This window comes from Sander lucioperca, chromosome 14 (assembly GCF_008315115.2).
Source record: "Sander lucioperca isolate FBNREF2018 chromosome 14, SLUC_FBN_1.2, whole genome shotgun sequence".
NCBI lineage: Eukaryota > Metazoa > Chordata > Actinopteri > Perciformes > Percidae > Sander > Sander lucioperca.
In genome coordinates this window covers 17,268,880-17,291,155 of record NC_050186.1, presented here as the reverse complement: position 1 = coordinate 17,291,155, position 22,276 = coordinate 17,268,880, and the positions used below count along the sequence as shown (strand labels likewise).

General features: G+C 39.0%; 2 protein-coding genes across 5 annotated transcripts; one reads left to right on the top strand and one right to left on the bottom strand.

Moving 5' to 3' along the window:
* Positions 1–720: 720 nt before the first annotated feature.
* On the top strand, positions 721–14,377 carry zdhhc3b (zinc finger DHHC-type palmitoyltransferase 3b). Of its 2 annotated transcripts, none has more exons than XM_031295955.2 (7): positions 721–1,097; positions 8,218–8,558; positions 9,251–9,375; positions 10,304–10,400; positions 10,888–10,969; positions 11,356–11,486; positions 12,006–14,377. In XM_031295955.2, exons 2-7 carry the CDS (start codon positions 8,256–8,258, stop codon positions 12,162–12,164), a joined length of 897 nt encoding a protein of 298 aa, XP_031151815.1. In that variant the 5' UTR covers positions 721–1,097; positions 8,218–8,255; the 3' UTR covers positions 12,165–14,377. The 2 variants fall into 2 exon arrangements, with proteins under 2 accessions (XP_031151815.1, XP_031151814.1); XM_031295954.2 differs by having other exon boundaries at positions 722–1,097; positions 8,227–8,558.
* A 1,104-nt stretch (positions 14,378–15,481) lies between these two features.
* Positions 15,482–21,040, bottom strand: LOC116047283 (transmembrane protein 42). Of its 3 annotated transcripts, XM_035991441.1 has the most exons (4): positions 20,714–21,010; positions 19,442–19,588; positions 16,587–16,684; positions 15,482–15,715 (listed from the first exon to the last, which is right to left on the bottom strand). In XM_035991441.1, exons 1-4 carry the CDS (start codon positions 20,888–20,890, stop codon positions 15,673–15,675), a joined length of 465 nt encoding a protein of 154 aa, XP_035847334.1. In that variant the 5' UTR covers positions 20,891–21,010; the 3' UTR covers positions 15,482–15,672. The 3 variants fall into 3 exon arrangements, with proteins under 3 accessions (XP_035847334.1, XP_035847333.1, XP_031151816.1); XM_035991440.1 differs by having other exon boundaries at positions 15,482–16,684; positions 20,714–21,009; XM_031295956.2 differs by lacking the exons at positions 15,482–15,715; positions 16,587–16,684 and adding an exon at positions 17,952–19,092 and having other exon boundaries at positions 20,714–21,040.
* Positions 21,041–22,276: the final 1,236 nt, after the last annotated feature.

Below are 22,276 nucleotides of genomic sequence, written 5' to 3'. Positions count from 1 at the left end.
CTGGGTTACTAAGGCAAAGCAGGCAACTGTCCTGAAACCCCAGGAAAGTTGCCTGCCCAGGACAGGTTCCCCATATTTTCCTCGTATCATGCCAACTATTTTGTGCTAAATAAACAGAAAAACTATTAAGAAATATGCAACACTAAGGTTACATTCACACCAAATCAGGCATTGTGGTGATTAGCGTATGGTTATGCGGCACTATGGGATAGTCACTGGCACATTTGTGTCCCCATGGCGCTCACCATGTTTATCTACTTGCCAGTTACGTGAATGGCCACCACATTGTGATGTCAGGTTGCATGCCTCAAAAATGGATAGCCTACCGATACATTTTTTTGCTGCAGGACGCTGCATTTTTATTCGGCATCGCCTGCGGCCCCCACCGCTGCAGCCTAAACGCATTACATACATTCAAAATAATGGGGGAAATGGCGTTTTTGCAGCAACGCCTGCTTTGGTGTGAATGCAGCCTAAAGCACAATATCAAACGACATGATAAGGGCCTCAACTTGGCTCCTGCTTCATTGCCCTGTCTAGAAGAAAGGCCTTTGGACCATATAGCGGCGTCAAAATTGGGTATTAAAGCAGACTGTTACTTGTTTGATGAATGCACACCAGTTTGGATAGGATATGAACAGATTCCCTAGCATTATGCTCCTGCATTTCAGAAAGACAAAGAAACTGCTGCCTGATAGACTCGGCTCAGGGCACGAATCCCCATGTAGGGAGGGGAAGAGTATTGGACTTCCTGTTTTGCTCTGCGTTATATTTCCCTGCTTTCCGCAAAGCTTTCTGGAGAAGCATTAACGTTAGTTAGTTAGTTAGGTAACGACCTGTTTTAAGGCTTGGTCCCCCGCTGTAATTAGCATACAAACAAGGTGAATTAACACCTCGTCGAAACCGAGGCGGCAGTGAAAACGGAAGCCGAGCCGCGGAGCTGCTGAGAGCATCTGTCCGCAGATCAGTGAGGTTAGCTGGGGCTGCGCTAAGAGACGGAGCGGCGGTGGAGACATTCGTGTGTTTTTAACTTCCCAAGGCTCGAAACTACGCGAGGACTTCAAGAAACTTTTGTCGTCAAACCTGGAGAGGGCGAGGTATGTTTTTTTTTAAACCAGTGAACGTGTTATCTTGAAATAAAGGCGGTTATCAGCTATCAACTAATGGAAGTCCTGGAATGCTGCTCCAGCTGCCAGTTACTTCCTGGTCGTGTTAATTGCATTATCACTTTCTGGAAGGCAATTAATTATAGCCCTATGATGCCATAATAACTGTAAAAGCCCACTGGTCGTGACAAGATCATTTCCCCTTTTGCTCACCCATCTTCAGGGAGGTCAGAGGTCAATTTAGCTAGAGTCAACTGAAGGGGCACTAATTCCCTATTTATTACCTTTTCAGTTTTCCAACATATTTAGTTAGTGTCTTATTTTTCTTCCACTAAATCTAATCATCTAAACTCTAACCAGGTTGCTAGTTTTACCCCCAAGTGTGTTTTGCACATCATAGCACTACTTTAGAGCTGAAATTATTAGAAAGTAAAACATCTAGCAAGATAAAGACCCAAATATCTTTTCCCAGAGGTTGTTGGAGACCAAATTTGAGTTAGAAGTGAATTCATTTTGGACTTTAAATAGAGTTGGCATCTGTGCTGAAACATCGGTTGATAGAAAATGAATGGACAAGGACAACTAATCTATTAATCAATTCAAGTCATTTTTCAAGCAAAAGTGCCAAACCATTACTGGTTTCAGCTTCTCAAATGTGAGTATTTGCTGCTTTCTGTGTCATATATGATAGTCTAACCCTCTGTGTGCTGGACACAAAAGCATTTTGAGTCACCTTGGATACATTGATAAAGGAAATAATCATTAGTTGCAAGTACACCTATACTTCAAACAAAAGATAATTGACTGTCAGCTCAGGTGTTCAGGTTTTACTAAATTCTCGTTATTTTAGAATCAGAGAAGGATTTATTGCCAGGTAAGTAACACTTACTAAGGGCTGCAATTTAAGATTGTATTGTTTCATGTTTGGATTTTTTGTTTGAAAAAATGACAAATATTAACTGATTATTGAAATATTTGCAGAAACATTTTCTGATTGACTAATCGTTTCAGCTCTATTAAGTTGTCCCAATATATTTTGGTGTATGTCTTTTATTCCCAACTAAATCAAATCATCCAAACTCAAAAGAGTTCATGCCAAGTTGAAGGTTCACATACAGGTTGCTAGTTTTACCTTCTAGTGCAAACATTGGTATCTTATCATATATTATAACATTTTAATTTGAAAGCAGCTGCAAAAAATGGTGGCTCCATAGTTTTCAACAAATTCTAATAGCTATGATAGGACAAACTGTTGTGATCTCTTTGTGGAGTATTAACACCTCACCTGTCAATATCTGGTTGACACTGGTCTTTTAGTTTCACAGAATCTGGTGGGACTAAAATCAAGCTCCCAAAATGTGATGCTTAAACTAATCTAAATTAAATTAGAAGTATTTATTCCTCAAACTTTTTGTTTTGTAAGTTGCCAGAGGAGGTTATCAGTAAAGTGAAATCCCATTCGAGTGTTAATTAACTCAACAGGGGGTTACATCTTGCTTTCCTCTCATCTCTACATCACATGCTTCTCAGCCTGCCTGTCCTCATTAGTTGCCACCATCAGTCAGTGCTGTCAGTTACTTTGAAATGCATTTTAGCAGCACAGTACCAAACATACACATAAATCATTAATTGAATATTTGACTGTGCTGCGAATACATTTTGAGTAGGGACTGACCGATACTGGTTTTTCAAGGCCCATATTGATACCGATTATTAGTAGTTAATGAAACCGATAACTGATATTTGGAACTGATATGCATTTACAGTGAAAATGAAAATCTTTAAGTCAAAATTAAGATTTTGGAATGTTACATACTCCAATACTACACTGTGTGTAAATGCTTTAAGCAATTATTTAATAAATTAGAAACTTATTTCAACATAATATACAGTACAATACAGTCACACATTTTTTATTTTTATTTTTTATCCCATACACTTTCACTGGTAAATTCAATGTAGTATAGAGGTGAATGAATAACGTTTATGTCATGTATCATGCATCATGTATTTTTGTTTTGTCACTATTATGTGTACCTTTTAATGTATAGTGAATGAGCGCTGTATGATTGCTGGTTGTCTCTGTTAGTCTTATGTTACCTGCCTAGGGACTGCAGATGGAAAGTAGTTACTTTAACTAATTCTGGCATATTTACATGGTGTTTTATACAACAATGTTCATAAATATGCATGGTCCCTATCAAATAAACCAATAAAATAAAAAAAACAAGATAGTGTTGTGGGCGGGACATAAAGTCAGACTCGGTGGTGAGTGAAACCGAAGCAGAGGGTAGCGGAGCCAAAGTAGGGCACTTTTTAATTAACTAACTTTATCAGGCAAATAAAATGCCGATAAAGATGGTCTGCAAACTGCCCGATAATTGGCCAGGGCCAATCGGCCGAATCGGTCTATCCTTAATTTTGAGTCAGTGAGTCACTACTACGGTATAAATCTGGCCTTTTTAACATACTGTATCTGATGTTACAGTACAGCAGGGCATCATAGTGGTGGCATTTCAACACAGAAACTATTAACTGTTGTTTCTTTGGGTTGTTTCTGTTAGAATCAAGTCATTCACTTGTTTTCATTGTAAAAAGCAGCTATTCACTGAGAGAAATCTATAGACTCGTTCTCCATTCTACCAAAAAACCCACTGACTTAGTTGGTGTTAATGAACTCTGGTTTTGGAGTTAGTTTCACTCCAGGTCTTTCGTTACTTTGTTGTAGGAAGTCCCATCATCTGCATTTTCAGTAAACACAGGTTTTTAGGGCCATCTAAGCATCTTTGTTTCTAATGTATTGAAAAGTTGAAGCAGTTCATATAACAATTACATTACAAGCCGTTATCCAGCGTCCTGTCTCCCCCTCACTGGAACAAGTTCTTCTTGAAATGGGCTGCTCCCGCTGAATCAGATATGGCTATACTGGTAAACGGGCACATGAATCACTAACCGTTAGAACAGTTAAGAGTTTAAAAAGTATTCTTCCAAGATCATGAAATGAAATGATTTAATCTTACATTGACTTATAGACAAGTGAAAATGTAATGAATCAATTAATTAATTAATCCCCCCTTTTAAGATGGTGTATTATCTGATTATTATAACTGATGTATTAGCATGTAAGTAACATGTAATTGTTGTAGCTTGTCAAGGTGGAGCAATATACAGTTAGTTTTAAACCTTAACAAAGCATCAAATTTTGAAGTCCACACCCTACAAAATCATCTTTTTGTAATGTAATATCTTAATCTGCATAATGTATACAAACTATACTGTTACCTTCATAAATTTAAGCAAGGTAAGGGCATTTAAAGTGCTTTACATTAAAACATTTAAAAGGAAATACAGCCTAAGACATTGAAATGCATATTAAACATTAAAATGCGTAAGAAACTAAAAAGGATACATAAATATTAGATAAGGATAGATGTTCAGTTCAAATACAGTAAAAAGCATAAACTTGGATTAAAATGTGGTCAAAGTCAGGGCGTGGTAACTAAATCCTGCTTCTCCTGGATTAGTTTGAACTCTGACAGCAGTTAGCACAATGCTAATAGATAGCCTGAGAGGGCTGATACTGTAAAAGACAGTCAGAGATGTTTTTTAGCTCTAATTCAGAGATTTATAGACAAGTGCCAGTAATTTAAACTATTTTCAATGACCCACCTGAAGCCAGTACAGAGATCTGAGAACTGATGTGCTGTGTTCAGTTCTCTTTGTCTTTGCCTAAAGTTGCCTAAAGTTTTTTTCAAGTGAAGTAAAAAGAAGTACAACATGGAAATACTAAAGAACAAGCACTTCTAAATTGTAGCTAATAAAGTACAGTTTGTTTGCGTGCCTGTGTGTCTGCCTCTCGCAGACACACCTGACCTGACTCCTGCTGTGTGGTTAAAAGGGTCAAGAGGTTACGTAGGTTTGGGTTTGTCATACTGTATTTTAGAATAGTTATTCCAACCAGGAAGTACACTTTTTGTCAAGACAATGCCCCCGTCTCCCAGTTGTTTTCGTAGTTGGAATTGCTGGAATGTTTGCAGTCACACAGACGGATACATTCAGGTTGTCAAGAACTAAACTGTAGAAATTTACAGCTATCATAAATCAGCTATTTGCCTGTAGGCTAGGCCATCTGAACCTGGCAAATTCAATTTACCATCTTTTATTCATTTTAAGACCTGTTGTGCTCGTTGTGTAACTCTTGAGTTTTATCATCTTTGTTATCTTCATGTTTGTTTTTCCTATTGTAAAACAGAAAGGGTTATGTTTCAAGACATCCTGTTCAAATACACTGTATAATTTTGTATTCTGTATTATTGCTAGAAAGTCCCTGCAGGTCACACATTACTGAAACACGCCTGAAACAAAGACCACCTCCACTAACATCACAAACAGGACTCTGTGCATGCTGGCGCTTTAAGCTAAATGCTAACATCAGCATGCTAACATGCTCACAATGACAATACTATTGGAGACTTTCAAATGCCGATGAATCAAAGAATTAGCCTAATTAAGAGGCTGAGATGGTGCAAAATAAGATCTTTTTTATATATATATATTATTTTTTTATATATATATATATTTTTGTTCAGTTGTTCTTTTGTTTTGAATCCAGTTGTCTCTTATTCTCCGGTCTATGTTACCCACAACATTACTCATACAAACACTTCTTACCTGTACCCTTGTGGAACATATTTTCCGACAGCTGCATCGGTTTTATCTTTTTACGCAAAACAAACAAGGAAACGCACTCCAAAAGTAGCAATTTAAATACCATGTCATTGACATTAACAGCCACAGCCACTCTGTATCACATACAGTTACATAGAAGGGCTGTAAGAGCTGTAAAAATAAAAAAAAAATACCCAAAACCTCCTATCCCTGTGCCTTCCCGCTCCAATCCAGCCAAGGTGACATCGATCCATAAATTCTGCATTTTGTAATCTTAGCATAAAAGTAATTTTTTTCCATTATATAGATTCCCCTGACTACTAATCGCCAGGTATCATGTGTTACAGGGTCTTTTTTAAACCAGCTCAGTGTTATTGTTTTTTTTTTTTTCTTTTTTTTTTTTTTTGCTGCTGCAAGAAAAATATGCAGCACGTATTTCTTTTTCCGGCTCTCCGCCACATCTGGGAAGACCCCAAGGATGGCTAGCAGTGGGTCCCTGGGCAGGCGCCTGCCCATTATTTTTATCAAGGAGGTCAAAAATCCCCCACCAAAAGTTGTCCATGAGTGGGCATGTCCAAAATATATGTGTATGGCTTGCAGCCTCCTCTACGCACTTCCTCCAACATGCACTTGTTAGGATCAATTTTGGAGAGAATGGTGGGAGTTCTAAAGTATCTATTTACTATTTTCCATTGAAACTCTCTCCAAACATTTGAGTTAGTGACTTTATGAGTTTCTGTACAAATATTTATCCAAATCTCTTCACTTATGTCTAATTTGAGCTCCCCCTCCCATTTCTGTTTGACATGAAGGGTGTTTTCTTGCACCATACAAGACAACACTCACTATACAAATGGATACAAGTCTTTTTGTATATTCACTGTTTTGAATCTTTATAAAGTATTGTTCAATGGACGAATCACATTCTTTAAGGCTATTCCAATTTGGGCGCTTAAGCAAAAAGCTTCTAACTTAACACACCAAACAGACTCGAGTCACCGACCTCCCCAGACTGTCCGACGGCCGATAATCGGGTTGGTGTGTCTACGCCATAACCTTAACCCTAACCATTGCCTAATCCTAGTGCCTTCCAGGCAGTGCTGCCTGGAAGACGATGTTGGGGGCTTAAAACACCAAACCGTTAAGATTTAGGTGTCTCCATCTTTTATATCCTGTATCTAATTTTAAGGGTACAAAAAAAAAAAAGTAAGCAATAAAGAACTTTATTTTTAATGAAAAGATCTGAGAACGTCTGCAGAAAAACTGACTTGAGAGTGCAGATACGTGACAATATAAACTGAAGATTATTAGAACACACCTCCAGCTTACAGTTCTTGGAAATTATACGCCTTAAGGACTGATGGTCCCATTTGAAGCCGCATCATCTTTGTCTACACACAATCAGACCTGCTCAATTGCTTATTCATAAACCTCGCTGCAAGAGAAATCTTGGTGGATTGTTTGGCCTGTTGGGATTAGACCAGTTTAAGTTTGCTCCTCCTTCAGTTAATGCTTCCTGCTTTGTATTGTCCTCAACATAATTTGCTGATTCACTCTGTGGACTTATTAGCCTCTGTCTTTATTTATATTCCTCAAGGATGGAGAGCACTCATTAGATGGTTTACACAGACTCTTAAAGATGCAGTAGGTAAGACTTATAAAACAATCTTTCTGTCATATTTGAAACTGACCCTATGTTCCAGTAGAACTATATGAAGCTGGTAATAAAAAAATAAAAAAAATCCGGCTCCTCTGGCACACCTACAGCCTGTAGTGCGATTTGCAAAAATCCACAGCTCCCTGTTCAGATGCTCCAATCATGGCCAGGGGGGGTGTCTAACTGTGTGTCAATCACTGCTCATGCACACGCATTCATTCTCCCTTGTGGGGGGAGGTTGGGTTTTAGCAGAAAGGGGGGAGGGACTGAGAAGTTGTCGATGTTCAAATTCTTTGGCTAAATCCTGGATCTTCACAATCCTACCTACAGCACCTTTAAGTGTTGTGGGACTGGGACAGCCATTCGTACACTGTGATATTGCTGTAATGCAGACAGGAAACCTATGTAGAGCTGAAAGATTAGTCAATACCAACCATTGTCTTGTTCCAGCTTCTTCAGGATTAACAGTTTTTCGTTGTTTTACGTGGCAGAAAATCTATAATTTTGAGGTTTTGATTGGATTGTTGGTCGGAAAAAACAAAGACATTTAAAAGCGTCACATTGGACTGTGGAAAACTGTAGAGCACATTTTTCATTATTTTCTGACATTTTATAGACCAATCAATAAATCAATCAAGAACCTAATAAACAGATTATGTGATAGTGAAAATAATTGTTAGTAGCAGCCCTACACCGATACCTTCCCTCATCCAAATCCCTCACCTAATTCATTCTTTCATTTTCTTCTTTTGCTCCCCCTCTTGCTCTCCATCTGTCTCTCGTCACTCCTCGCAGTATGTGGTTGGAGCCACGGGCGTTGTAGGATGAAGAGTCCGGCGCACCGCACCAGGGACATTGAGAGGCAAGCTGGCTACCTGAGGCCTGAGCACTGCGCCCCTCCCCCGCTCCGCACCGGCTCCGACACCATGTGGTTCATCCGTGACGGCTGTGGCATCGTGTGCGGGGTCATCACCTGGTTCCTGGTCTTCTACGCCGAGTTTGTGGTGGTGTTCGTCATGCTGCTGCCTGCCAAGAACGTGATCTACAGCCTCTTCAACGGGGTGATCTTCAACGGCCTCGCTTTCCTCGCCCTCGCCTCTCATGCCAAGGCGATGTGCACAGACCCGGTCAGTCAGATTAGGTTACTTTATAAAAACTGAATCATGGACAGGCATACATCTTCGTATAAACTATCTCTAAATACTTTAAAACTGGCCTTTAAAAATAAAAATCTGCCTGCCTCTATGGGAATTTAACATAGGGTTTTGTATACTTATGCCTCCTGTATTTTAAGGAAGAACATTTATTTATTTACGATACATTATTCATTCACAAAGAAAATTGGTGTCCTTAAAGGTTGGATTATTCCTAAAGATCAATTTCCAAAAGATGTTTTTTTATTCCTCTTTTTAGTCAACTTTAGCATGGGTGTGTAAAGTTATGCAAGCCACTGTAATACTTTTTGTTGTAGCTTTTGATGCATGTGTCACAATCTAGTTTTAATACCTTTTTTTTATATTTCAGTTTGTTGAATGATTCCATGTACACATGTATTCCAGTATCTATTGGGACCCACTGCTTATTTATGACCCGGGGCCCCCTACTGGCTTAATTATGCCCTAATTATAATTGTTTTTTTGTTATGTTTTGTTCTAGTTTAAACTCTTGGTTGAGTGATAAAGCCAAACCACACTTTTTTCACACAAGTAAATAGTTTTTGCTGTGAGGGCAAATTTCCATCCTTCCATCCAGGAAACCCTGTAAAATACAATTTAATTCCTTGTCAACGGATCTCCCCCCCACCCCCCCTCTCTCTCAGGGAGCTGTGCCTAAAGGGAACGCTACCAAAGAATTCATCGAAAGCCTGCAGCTCAAACCAGGACAGGTTGTGTACAAGTGTCCCAAGTGCTGCAGCATAAAGCCTGACAGAGCTCACCACTGCAGGTACAGCACTCTGTGTGAATGTGTAGATTGTAGGGAAGATTACAAACGCTGCAACTTTTTAAGATGTGGGTCTGGGCAATGAGAGTGTTTTGCTGAAGTCTGCACTCTGGAGAAAGTCCTGATGACTCCTCTTCTCATCTGTGTTTGTTCCTGCACTGGTGGTTCTCCTGCCTCCCCTGTGTGTTTTTATGTAGCATTTCCCTGCAGACTTTGCAGGTGGATGATAAGGAGTTCCTTGTTCTGTGGCTGCTCAATGGTTTTCCTGGGATCTTGAGGGATGAAAAGCACAAAAACACTGTAGTATTATTGAATTGTAAACTAGTGAGTCATTCTGTCTCAGGGGGAAAAATGGGTGACAGTTTGAATGAAATGGATAATTTTTTTATGAGTCATTCCTGTGGGTGGTTCAGATGATACACTGCAATGATACTCTTGTCCTTAATGACCCATCACAATAACATATTACACACAAGACGGCAGTTTTTTTAAATATAGATTTTGCTCAGAAAGCGTGTAAACAAAGCACACGGTTAGATCATAGATGGCTTTCTGCTTTGTCAGATGATAGATTGTGAGTTGTCAGACCTTACTTGCGTTGTCAAGCAGATGCAATTCTGTGAGATAAATAACCCCTCATACACACTCGACACACACACACACACACACACACACACACACACACTAACAGACACAGTTCACAATGACTGAGAGCAGTCTGTTCCTGTCTCTCACATCAGTCGGTGTCAACGTGCTGCTAAAGGTGGATTGACTGTTTGTGTGTATGTTGTTTTCAGGTTTTTTTTACTCTGTTAATAGATAAATATACTCCATATTCAGATTGTTTTTGCTCCAAAATGTCATAGTTTGCCTGCAATATTTTCATTCCATTTCAACATCTTTCTCTTAATCTTTATGTATGTGTCCACAGTGTGTGTAAACGCTGCATCAAAAAGATGGACCACCACTGTCCCTGGGTGAACAACTGTGTCGGAGAGAACAACCAGAAATACTTTGTGCTCTTCACAGTGAGTCTTTGAACAGCGGAGCCCAGATGTTACTATGCAAAAATAATCATCATACTGTATATGTTTGAAGCTCTCTTATTGTTCACACAACTTTTAAAATAAGCCGGTACAAGAGAACACAGAACATGATGAACATGAAGGACACAAAACAAACAAAAGAAAGCAAAATAAATGAGTAGTTTATGTAGTATAGCCTCTATAAATATTTTTTAAAATGGGTTAAACATAACAGACAAAATAACAGGCTCATTCTCGCATTAACTATAATGCTGTGCCCATACCTCACATCTGTACCTGCCTCTTACACTGTATGCATTATATTTATTACTGCATATATCTTAACAATTATACAACCCTAATTTTAATCATATAGATATAAAATATAATTTAACAGAGATAAAAACATTTTTTTTTTAAATAAAACATTTGAGATAATTTTTGTTGTGATTATGATTATTTTAACACTAAATCTATGCTCCCTCCCCAGATGTATATTGCACTAATATCCTTCCATTCCCTAATGTTGGTGGCCTTCCATTTTGTTTTCTGCTTTGAAGAAGACTGGACAAGTAAGTGATATACTGATGTAGTGGCTGCTAAATTTCCAAATTCACTCAGGGACTGTACTGTTTTACCACCATCCAACTTCATGTGCAAATATAGATGATTATACCCCAAAGAGACTCGTTGGGATAGACATTCTTAAAAAAGAAAATGGAAAGCTGCACACGTACACTGATTTATGAATGTACTTCAACTTATAAATGTCAACGTTCTATTGCCAGAATTTACCATCATTATGTATTTGCTTATCTTCTGGTATAGCTGACTGTATTATTAAATAACCTGGGCCATTTTAGCAAGACTCTTAACTCCCATTTTGTAGCTGTAAGGTTTCATATGGGTAACAAAGTCTTCTTTTTAACATGCCATATCTTTGGCTCTCCCTCTCCAGAGTGCAGTAACTTCTCTCCCCCAGCAACTGTCGTCCTCCTCATCCTCCTCTGCTTTGAGGGTCTCCTCTTTCTGATCTTCACTGCAGTCATGTTTGGGACCCAGGTCCACTCCATCTGCAGCGACGAGACGGTAAGTGAAAACAGCAGTCATTTTACGACCGTATCACTCATCTTTGATATGAATTATTGGTAGGTCTTTCTGTCATTTATATAGCATTTCTGAAAATAAGTCATGAATTAATTGTCTGTTAACTAAATCCGAGCACAGATGTAAGCAGGAGCAGGTAATTCTCTCACTGTATAGCTTACAGGTAGGTTGAGATTAGTGCATTTCCTCATAGCGTATCCGCTCAAACCACCCATGACAATGACTCACACTGTTATAATATTCACTACAAAGATCATCCATTTCAATCTAATGGGGCCTGCAGTTCTCTGCCCTGTTTTTGTGTGTGTGTGTGTGTGTGTGTGTGTGTGTGTGTGTGTGTCACATCAGAAAATGCTTAGTGAGTCACACTAACCTCGATTTAAGACCTTTTGAGAGAATAAGTGAAAGATTAGAAAACATGCTTCATTTTGAATCCCCTTTGAGCATGAATCAGGGCTGGAGACTTGCATCTTCTGTTTCTTACATCTTATATACCTGCAGGGTATCGAACAGCTTAAGAAGGAGGAGAGACGATGGGCCAAAAGGTCAAAATGGATGAATATGAAGGTGGTGTTTGGTCATCCGTTCTCTATAGCCTGGCTGAACCCCTTTGCAACACCCGACCACGGCAAGGCAGACTTGTACCAGTACATTGTGTGAAAGCTGGAAGCCTATCTGAGCTCTGCTGCTGAGGACTTCCTGGTCTGCCCTCCTATTGGCTGGACCTAAACGAGCATGAACTCCTCTTTACCACTTCCACATTTTCTTTTGTGCACGGATATTACGTTTATCGATATTTGAGGACATCCTGTTGTAAGCTACGTTGTCAAAATGTTATTTTTTTGTTTCCCTCATGGTGTTGACTGAGAATAATGAGCTGTTGTGCAAAAAACAAGAAAGAAAACCTATCAAACTAAGCAGCGACAACTCGACACAAAGCACTTCATAAGAGTTGGCGAGACGACACCAAGAGACTGAGTTCTTCATGCAGTATGTCTGACCATTTCCTGCTTCAAAGACTAAATAATGTGAACTCAAAACTGAAGTCCAGAACGTTTTTTGCAGTCCGGGTGCCAAGATGGACTGTTTGTGATTATGTCACATCTTCATTTGCTGTATTCTTGTCGTTGCAATAGGCTTTTGCCAAGTGCTGCAGATGATTTGCCTTAGAACAGTGGCATTAGTGAACGGTGGCATCTGCTGCTTTTAAAAAACATTACTATTATTTTGCCTTAATGTGACCATCAGAGTTGGACACTTTCACATTGGGTAAATACTATTTTTAAATGAGATAGGTGAATTAGTTTGTTTAGGTATGTTTTGTCTTTTGGTCGTTTAGACTGGCTATTCGCCAAGTTCCTGCTCAGACTGGAACTGTGAAGGACATTCAAAGGCTGTAGGACCATGAGTAGCCTCAGTTAAAGTTACAATCCTTAAGATTTAATTCCTAGTCGATTTGTCAACACAAATCATTAGTGGTGTAACAGCAAATGTGATTTTAATACTGTGATAAATGGAAATATGGCATTTGTTAGTTTGATGTCATGAAATTTAAAGAACGTCAGTCTCCTCATCCCTCCACACAGATCTGATGTTTTCATCTCTTCAAGTGTAAAAAAAACATAGTTTTTTAACCGCCAATTTTTTAGATGTGGATGGAAATGCACTTAGTGACGCTGAGATAAAATTGAATGCTGTGAGTCCAGAAAAACCACTGTATTGAGAGTTAATAACTGACTTTATTTACATAGAACGGCTAATGCTGAAAATGAGAAAACCAAAAATTGGGTTTTAATTCATGGAAATCTTAAGGATTATAATTAAAAAATCCGACATGTGACACTTGGCAGGTAAAGAAAGTCTTGTTTTCTAGTCCAAGAGGTGGCATGGCTTGAGCAATATCAATCGGTTTTAGAATCTAGCAGGTAGTTTGACCAGTGTCCTAAGTGTCACCAGCTCAGATCCAAAGTCAGGGAATAAGAGCAATACACATTGCTCTCTGAATGCACTGACCCTAATTGTAATTCCATCGATCTCAATTGATGGAATTTGCTTGTGGATAATCCAATTTGTCATAGATTGCAGGTGTGAGCCTGACTAGAGAGGAAAGCCTTAAAGGATCAAATGTGGATTCACTGGCCTTCATTTAGGCCAGTGGAAAATGTTCACCGAGGCCTCAAAGACCATGTTAGAAATGGACATTTTAATTGTTGCAGCTGTGGAACGTACTGGACTATGTGGTGATGAGATAACATTTTACCTGTGGTGATGGGACTTTGGTGCAGATGGTAATAGGCCTCTTCAAAGCATTTAACACTAAAAATGCCTTTGCTCAAATGTGTTGGAAAGCCTTACTCTATTTATAAAATGTGCTTTTGAGGGTGATGAAAGGACATATTTGAACATACATAAGTTGCCAAATTGAATGCTCAATGAAGAGAGGCAAGTAACCATTTTAAGAGTAGAGCATAGTCAGGAGTTACATTTTCTTAGGCTTCTAAAAAGTTTTTAAAAATGTAAAAGGTTATTAAATGGAGGTGCAACAGATACTTCAGTTTACACATACAGTACACCAGCTTTCTTTTTTCTTGAATTGTTCAATACTGTATGTTCTTTGTGGTCAGGTATGAATACCATTTAGTACGTACTGTGGACCACTTTAATTTTTTTTCTTTTTGATTGGTATTTGTTTAAATCAGAATATAATAAAACTTAATGTATGTGACACAACTTTATTTAAGTTTTATGGATATTTTATTGACTCGGTTTATCAGTTGTATTTTTTTTTTTACATTTTGACAGATAAGGTTTTACTTTGTGAGACATTTGGACTCCATTTTTAATTCAGGGACATATTTGATGATATAGTATTTTAAAAAAAAAAAAAAAAACTGTAATGAAAATACTCAAACATTCAGACAAACATTTCCGAACAGTTACCATTACATTACAGGAATAAAAAACTATTTTACAGCAAAGTTCAGATTTTTTCTGTATATACCCTTTTGTAATTTTGCAACCCTTTTCATTAGAAAAATCTAACTTTTACATCTTAAACAAATCAACAAACTAATACAACATTCATAAATGGTACACCTTTGAATTTCTTAATTTGAATGGTTGCTGTCTTTTGAATTACAAGTACAGATTCATTGAGATAAAACACGTCATTACAGAAGCATGCTCTTACCTGTATCTGTAACTGGAGTGCAAGGCATCTAAAGTGATTTATGTTTTGTCTTCCATTTTTACAAGAGGTATTTTAAAAGGAAGGGAGCTGGTCTAATGGAGCGTCACTGTGTAAGTAAATGTAGACTAGTTCAAGGCTAACATTACATCCGGCCCCATTCACTACAGTGAGAACGCTTTTCATTTCATGTGTTTCAATGCAAACCGAGCTCTGTTTGCTGCAGAAAAACACACATATTTGAATACAGGTGCCTATTAATTCAATTCAATTCAATTTACCGGGAAGTAGAATAGCTCTAAGAAGCTCCTCTGTTTAGAGATAAAGCTGTCATTAACAATATCTAAATAATGAAGACAAGAATCGTGTTTGTCAGATGAGATGTTTATTCAATAATTCAACAGTGTTTCTTCTGTGAGGATGGCAATTTACACATCCTTTTAAGTGTTAACAGAATATATACACTAATAAATGTTTTTTTTTTCACATAATCTCTAAGACACATTATGAACGGTTGATATCAGAGCAAACAGTTGCTCCCTCTAACCAAACTGTCTTGATTTGTGATAAAAAGTTGAACAATGTTAAATGTATCTGTGCAGCAGTATTCAGATTAAAGAGATGATTTATCTGCACACACTTTAGATTAAAGAGTACCAACAGACTAATACAAAATCAGTCTCTTTTCCATTGTTCTACCAAGAGATGGGTCAAAACTTTACTGATTCAAAAGAAGTGCTGATAAATGTACTGTTTTCTTGCAGTGCAGCACATTAACTCGTGACACATCTTGTCAGGTCGACATCATATGAGTGTTTTTTTAATTCCTCGTACAACCACATCTACAGTTTATGTGCAGACAGATATAAGTACATCACACTCAGGGCCATGCGTCTGTCACAGAGCTATAAATGTGGCTACTGCAAAGCTCTGACTTGTTATATTACAGTGAGAGTGGATTCACAGGTAGTTGGCTTACCCTCATATCATGCCGTTAACTGGAGGAAAGCCAGGCACCAAAAACCTTCAGAATCAAAAGCAAACATTACAGATATTAAAGGTACGTTAAATGAATAGTTTGATATTTTGGGAAATACACATATTCACTTCTCTTGCTGAAAGTTAGATAAGAAAAGCAATACCACTCTCCTATATGTGAATATGAAGCTACAACCAGCAGCCAGTTAGCTTAGCTTAGCATAAAGCCTGGAAACGGGGCAAACAGCTAGCCTGGCTCTATCTAAAGTTCACAAAATCTACCTAGCAATATCTCAAAAGATCACTAACTAACATGTTATATGTAATTATCACATTGCAAGTATAAACATGTCAAATTGTGGTTTATATGCCGGACAATTTTTTGGCCAGTCTCTGCTGGTTGCTTGGTAACTGCTCCCAGCTAATAAATAGTCTAGCACATAACCTCCTATAAAACCACAACTTGATGCTTCTCTCATTACTGTCCAGTAAATATGAAGGTAGACTGGTTAGCTTAGCTTAGCATAAAGACTGTAAACAGGGGGAAATGGCTACCAGCACCTGTAAAGCTCACTAATGAACATGTTTGCTAATCCTAAAGCTCACAGTGAGGACAAGACTCCAGGAAGACGTAGTCCAGCACATGGCCCCCTGTACTACAACAAATTGTTGTTTTTACATTGCAGTTTTTCTGTAGAGATTAAACAAAATATATATAATGTGTTCGTTTGTGAGCTTTAGAGGTGCTGGTAGGCAGACTTTGGACAGAGTCAGGCTAGCTGTTTGCAGTCTTTATGCTAAGCTAAGCGGCTAGTAGCTGCAGCTACATATTTACCACACAGACATGAGAGTGTTATCAATCTTCTGATCTAACTTTCCCAAAATGTTTGACTATTCTTTTAAGTAATGCAACACACCCAGGATCCAAAACGTAGAGGCACAAACAGCTGAATTCACTTCCACGTGGCTGTGTGTGATCTCTACTGCTGAAGAATCCTGCGTGGTGAGTACAGCCCTGCTACGAAACATCACTTAGCCGGCCTTTAACATGAGAGCTGTATAATCACATTGTCACTGCAGTCACATTAATAGGGATGCATGTAAGATATAAAACCTGCACAGCAGCGGCTGGAAGGACATCTCATATATTTGTGCATTGCTGCTGTGGAATATTACAGACAGGTATTATAGCTACCGTTATGCATTTATATTATGATATGTATCCAAACAACAGCTAAATGTGATCTTAAAATACAGTTCAATAAAGCAACCTTTCATGTCATGTTCACACAATCCCCTGTATACTACAGTATCTGATTTATGCTAATAGAAACGTTCCTCTTACAGCACATATTGCCATTTTCTATACTCAATTATTAATGCTCAAAGCTCCTTTGCTGTTACACACATCACAGTGTTATGAGATTTAAAGGAAGTTAAATGTTATTGCACTCTCACTGAGAACTCCAGGAATGTAGAGGGAAGCTTTTAATGAAGGCAAGTGTCTACCCAGAGAGATGATGGGCGATGGACAGGATAATGTGAGATTGCAAATGCAGGGCGCATAATGCTCAACAGGCAATCAAGAGGCCATGTGATGTCTCTTACGCTGGAGAGACAGTTTAGACACTTAAGTCACAAGATTGTGAGTTTAATAACATGAAGCAGCTCACAGGGACGACACTCTGATGTGTGGACTGATGTTCCAGGATGCTTTGGTGTGAGATATTTGAGTTCAAGCCTCATTAAGAACATGCACACATCTATCATGAAGTGAAAAAGCAGCTGCCTCTGAATCAAAATGTGTCGTGCTCATATCTTGAGGTTGGAGCTGTCAAGAAAGGCAAATAAAAAGTAGAAGAAGGACCCAGGGGTGAGCTTTTCTGCACTACATTAGTATTATTACTTGTGAAAATACAAGTTCACCTCATCAGCTAAGTGCTTCTTTTATAACTTCGCCTTGAGCATGCATGAACTGCAACTTCAGTTTACAGTGAGTGTCAGAGTAACTTAAGGAAATGTGAGAATTAAGAAAGCTTTGGTGATCTGACGACTGCAAAACATAATGCACACGCTGATTAATGGTGACATCAGGCACATAGCCAATGATGCTATTTGTCCATTGCTCATGAACAAAACCCAAAAGACTTCAGATCAGTCTGTCAATAATATGCACACATCTTCTCAAATGATATATATATATATATATATATATATATATATATATGGAGAGAGAGAGAGAGAGAGAGAGAGAGAGAGAGAGAGAGAGAGAGAAGAGATATTGTATTATCTGTCTCTTCCTTTAAAGGAATATTTTTTGAGAAATGCACTTATTTCCTTTCTTGCAGAGTTAGAAGAGAAGATTGATAACACTCATATTTGTCCGTTAAATATGAAGCTACAGCCATGAGATGGTTTTGGTTAGCTTAGCATAAAGACTGGAAATGGGGGGAACAGCCAGCCTGGCTCTGTCCAAAAAAACACTGTGGTTTTACTGGGTGTTAGAATTAAACAAACAAGATAAAACATGTTAATGAATGAGCTTTAAAGGTGCTGGCAGGCGATTTTGTTAGCTTCCAACAGAGCCAGGCTAGCTGTTTCTCTCTTCTACTGGTTTTGCTAAGCTAAGCTAACCAGACGCTGGCATCAACTTCATACTACACAGACATGAGAGTGGTGTAAATTTTTGGCAGGAAAACAAATATGTGTATTTCCCAAAATGTCAAATTACTACCTTTACGTTTAGTCTCTTCCCTTCCTTCACACCAACTTGTGAGTTGTTGTGCTGCTCTTGACTGAAAGATTCCCCAAAAGTAAAGTAAAGCTAGAATACTTTTTGCTTCATTGTAAGCCTGTGTACTAAGATGATGTTAGAGCATCTGGGAAGCTGGGCGCAGGCATCCAGTAGCTTGTCTCCACTAGCCAGACTGTTGCTGTGCCATGGCCAGACTGGCTGAAGGCCAACACCTCCTCTGATTTTTAAAACAGGTCCAAAAGAAATGCTGCACCACAGCTGAGCATGCAGTGTTTCTCAGCCTACATGGCCACAAAACGCAATCTGAAGGATAACTAGGAACATTATAAATAAAGCATCTCCTTTTTATGAGGAAGGATGCATTTTGAGTGGCATTTAGTTCATCAAGAAACAATTTGTTTGATAAAATTAGTAATTGAGGGAGGACTAACAACAAATTCTTCACTATTCAGTTTCCTTTGGCTAGATTTTAAAATCTGAGGAGATGCTGAAGCCAAGCTGAACTCTAGTGGAGACAAGACATATTATTCATCCTTGGCGCCTGCATCATGTTGCCCATCCTGCGGTGAAACCCTCTGCAGCACCAACAGACCAGAGAAGGTCAGGGAGATCCCAACCCACCACAACGTTATCTGGGCTTCACCAAAGATCAGCTGACCCAGAAAAGCCTGCAAGGGAGAAAAAGTCAGGGTTTCTTCTGAGTCAAAGTAAATCCGTCTCTGTAATTTCAATTAAATAACGGCCAATAAAGATGTCTTGAGGGGATATGTCAAACAATGAGTTGAACTTTGACAAGAAATTCCTGTAAGAGGCCTAAATCACTGCGACAAATTATTTCTTAATATAGTCCAGCCTATTTCCAAAATAAAGCAGCTTATATAAGAATGAAAGGTCATTGGGAAATTAACTTACACTCCGCTACAGTCTGATGTGAAGTATTATGCTTAGAGGACAAGCAGAACAAAGAAAAGACAAGAAGGGTGTGTAGGAGGTGCTTTAAGGGAGACTGTTACTTACGGAAGATATGAAGTTGGAGGCGGTGGTGGTCACAGTGGTTTGGGTGGAGGAAGAGGAGTACCTGAGTGCTTTGGCAAGGAAGGTCCACATCACAGCATTGCAGGTGAAAAGCAGACCGCCACACAGCAGCCTCAGTGGGATGTGGAGCTGAAGAGCAAAAACAGAAACTTATAAATGAATAACGACTGATTATTGTTGTTTTGTGTCCGCTTGAATGCAAAAGCTGTAGACTTTATACTATAAAAAAGTACTCATTATGCAGCAGAATGCAGCAGTTTACATTATTATATATTACTATATTATATGATTTATATAATATATGTATTAATGTTTACACAGCATTTTGATGTTGCAGTTGCTGGAGATGAAGCAACTATTACCTACTTATATTTTTACGTAGTTTAATCTGTAACAATGCATTGTTTCGTAAACTGATCACGTTTTGTGCGTAAAATCTAAATCTACTAAGTACCTTAGTAGTAAAAAGAACAATACTTCCCACTGAGTAGAACTATAAAGTAACATAAATTGGAAATGGTAGTACAGTGCAAGTAGCCTACTTCAAAACTGTACAGTAGCCTAGTTCAGTTACATCCCACCCCTGCAAATATCACATCTAACAGTGTAAAGAATAACATTATTATTAGTTATTGTTAATACCATTATTAACAGGAGCATTGTGAAGGCTCCCTAGCTGCTATTTTGTCTATTATGTTTGAAATCTCAGATGAAGTCTTTTGACGCATTCAAACCTGGTGGTGCATTTCAAGAGCATTTGTTTTGCACCTTATTTGCTATTTTAATTATCCTCCAGATTAAAGGTCACTGTTTCCACCGTGTAATAAATAAGCTTTGCTCCAGACAGCTGGATGCACATGTTTCTGACATCACTTTGTGACGTATGCGGAGAGCGTGAAGGTCACACAAGAAACCTGAACCCCTTTTCAGAAACCAGCCTCTTCTACGCGCCATCAACACAACCACGCTGATTTACGTTGCTTACAAAATAACGCGATAAAACACACTCTACGAGCTGCAATGTCATTCAGCACGCGGACACGGCACGAGAGCACAGCTGCTGCATGGGCTCCACTGTGTGATGCTGCTGATGGTGCTGATGCTGAGGGAGTCAGGGAGGAGAGGCGAGCGGGGATAACCCCCAACTTCCTCCGTGAGAAATCACCCCGCTTGCAGGCATGCACGCTACATTATTCAGAGCAATCCCCACACTGTGTTAATATTTAACTTTAGCTGCGGCGATGCCTCACTCACCCGGTCGCAGGCGGTAGTTTCGTCCGCTTGTCTGAATTTCCGCTGCTCTCCCCACGTCCGGAGTCCGGTTTCACAGACTCCCTTCAGGTAGTCGGCTCCGAGGGACAGTTTGGCCGACGACGACGCCACGGCCCCGAGGAAACCCGCCAGTAATGCATAGAAAACTCCCGGGAACATGTTGATGAAGAGCCAAGGCACATAATTTTCTAATCCATCTGTTACATTTCTGTTTCTGCTGCTGGTCCGGGTTGAGCTGCCTGCATGGTTTGTGTGTCACTGTGTGTGCCACGTTTTCCTGCACTGTCTACACATAACCGTCCGGTGGCAGTCACACAACACATGGTCAACCCGGAGCAGTGCTGTGGTTGGACTAGAAAGCTCCTGTTGCATTCTGGGAATTGTAGTTCCATCATTCCATAACCAATGATGACTTTGAAGCAGTAGTAAGGTGACTCTAAACATTCTGGAATCATAGTAAACGACATTATATATGTTTTAATCAGATATTATATATATAAGAGATTGAGCAGATCATTAATAGAAAGTTAATTGAAGCCCCCTATATTCTTCTGTGATATTATTACTGGGTGGAATAGAGGACAATCAATGCTAATATAATGTCCTTGTGTGTGGGCGTAAAGCAAAGTATGACTTCAGTCTATCCAGACCTCTGTTCCCTTTAGCATACTGATGAGCTGCATTATAAAGGCTCATTACATTAAAACATGCTGCGTATAAGTGGGATGGATGGGTGAGAGAGAGAGAGAGAGAGAGAGAGAGAGAGAAAGAGAAAGAGAGACAGACAGACAGTGTGTGTGTGTGTGTGTGTGTGTGTGTGTGTGTGTGTGTGTGTGTGTGTGTGTGGTAGCCTAGATGCTCACACATGATCTTCATTTCTTCTCTTGGTGCCCTTTGCAGAGACATGAGCCTGTCAGAGAGGTGTAACCAGAACAAGACTAAATTATTCCCCTAATTAGGAATAGAAAGTAGAGTCATCGTCTTGAATGTATAGGCCTGTAATGACTGTATTAAATTCAAATTCTAAAAGCTTTATTGGCATGAATGTCAGAAAAACAACATTGCCAAAGCATCAAGGATATTAATCTGAGTGTTGTAATAAAGACAAGAGTCATTGGTGACAGACATCCAACTCCTCATCAGAGATGGCGGAGAAGTGTGACGTATGCTCTTACAAACTGATTGATTGCCCAAACTGAAAACAAAATCCTATTTTACAGACAGGAGGTAAGGTCTATGTTGAAAAAAAAAATGCTTACAAAATAGTCTATATTAAGCTGAATAATGAATATATATACTGCTTAACATATACCGAGAATTAGAAAATAAGGGTTAAAAGAAGCAGAAGCTAGGCTACAGTTAGGCTAGTCTGGATCAACAGAAGTACATTTCCAGGATAGTTGACTGACATTGTGCCAGATGGCCCTCGCCCTTCTCTGTATGTTGCTGGAAAACAACAACAAACTTTGAACTAGAAAGCTACATGCTAAAAATATGGCAAGTTTTGAAGAAAATATGGATCGTGCAACAAGGCAGGCCTGCTTG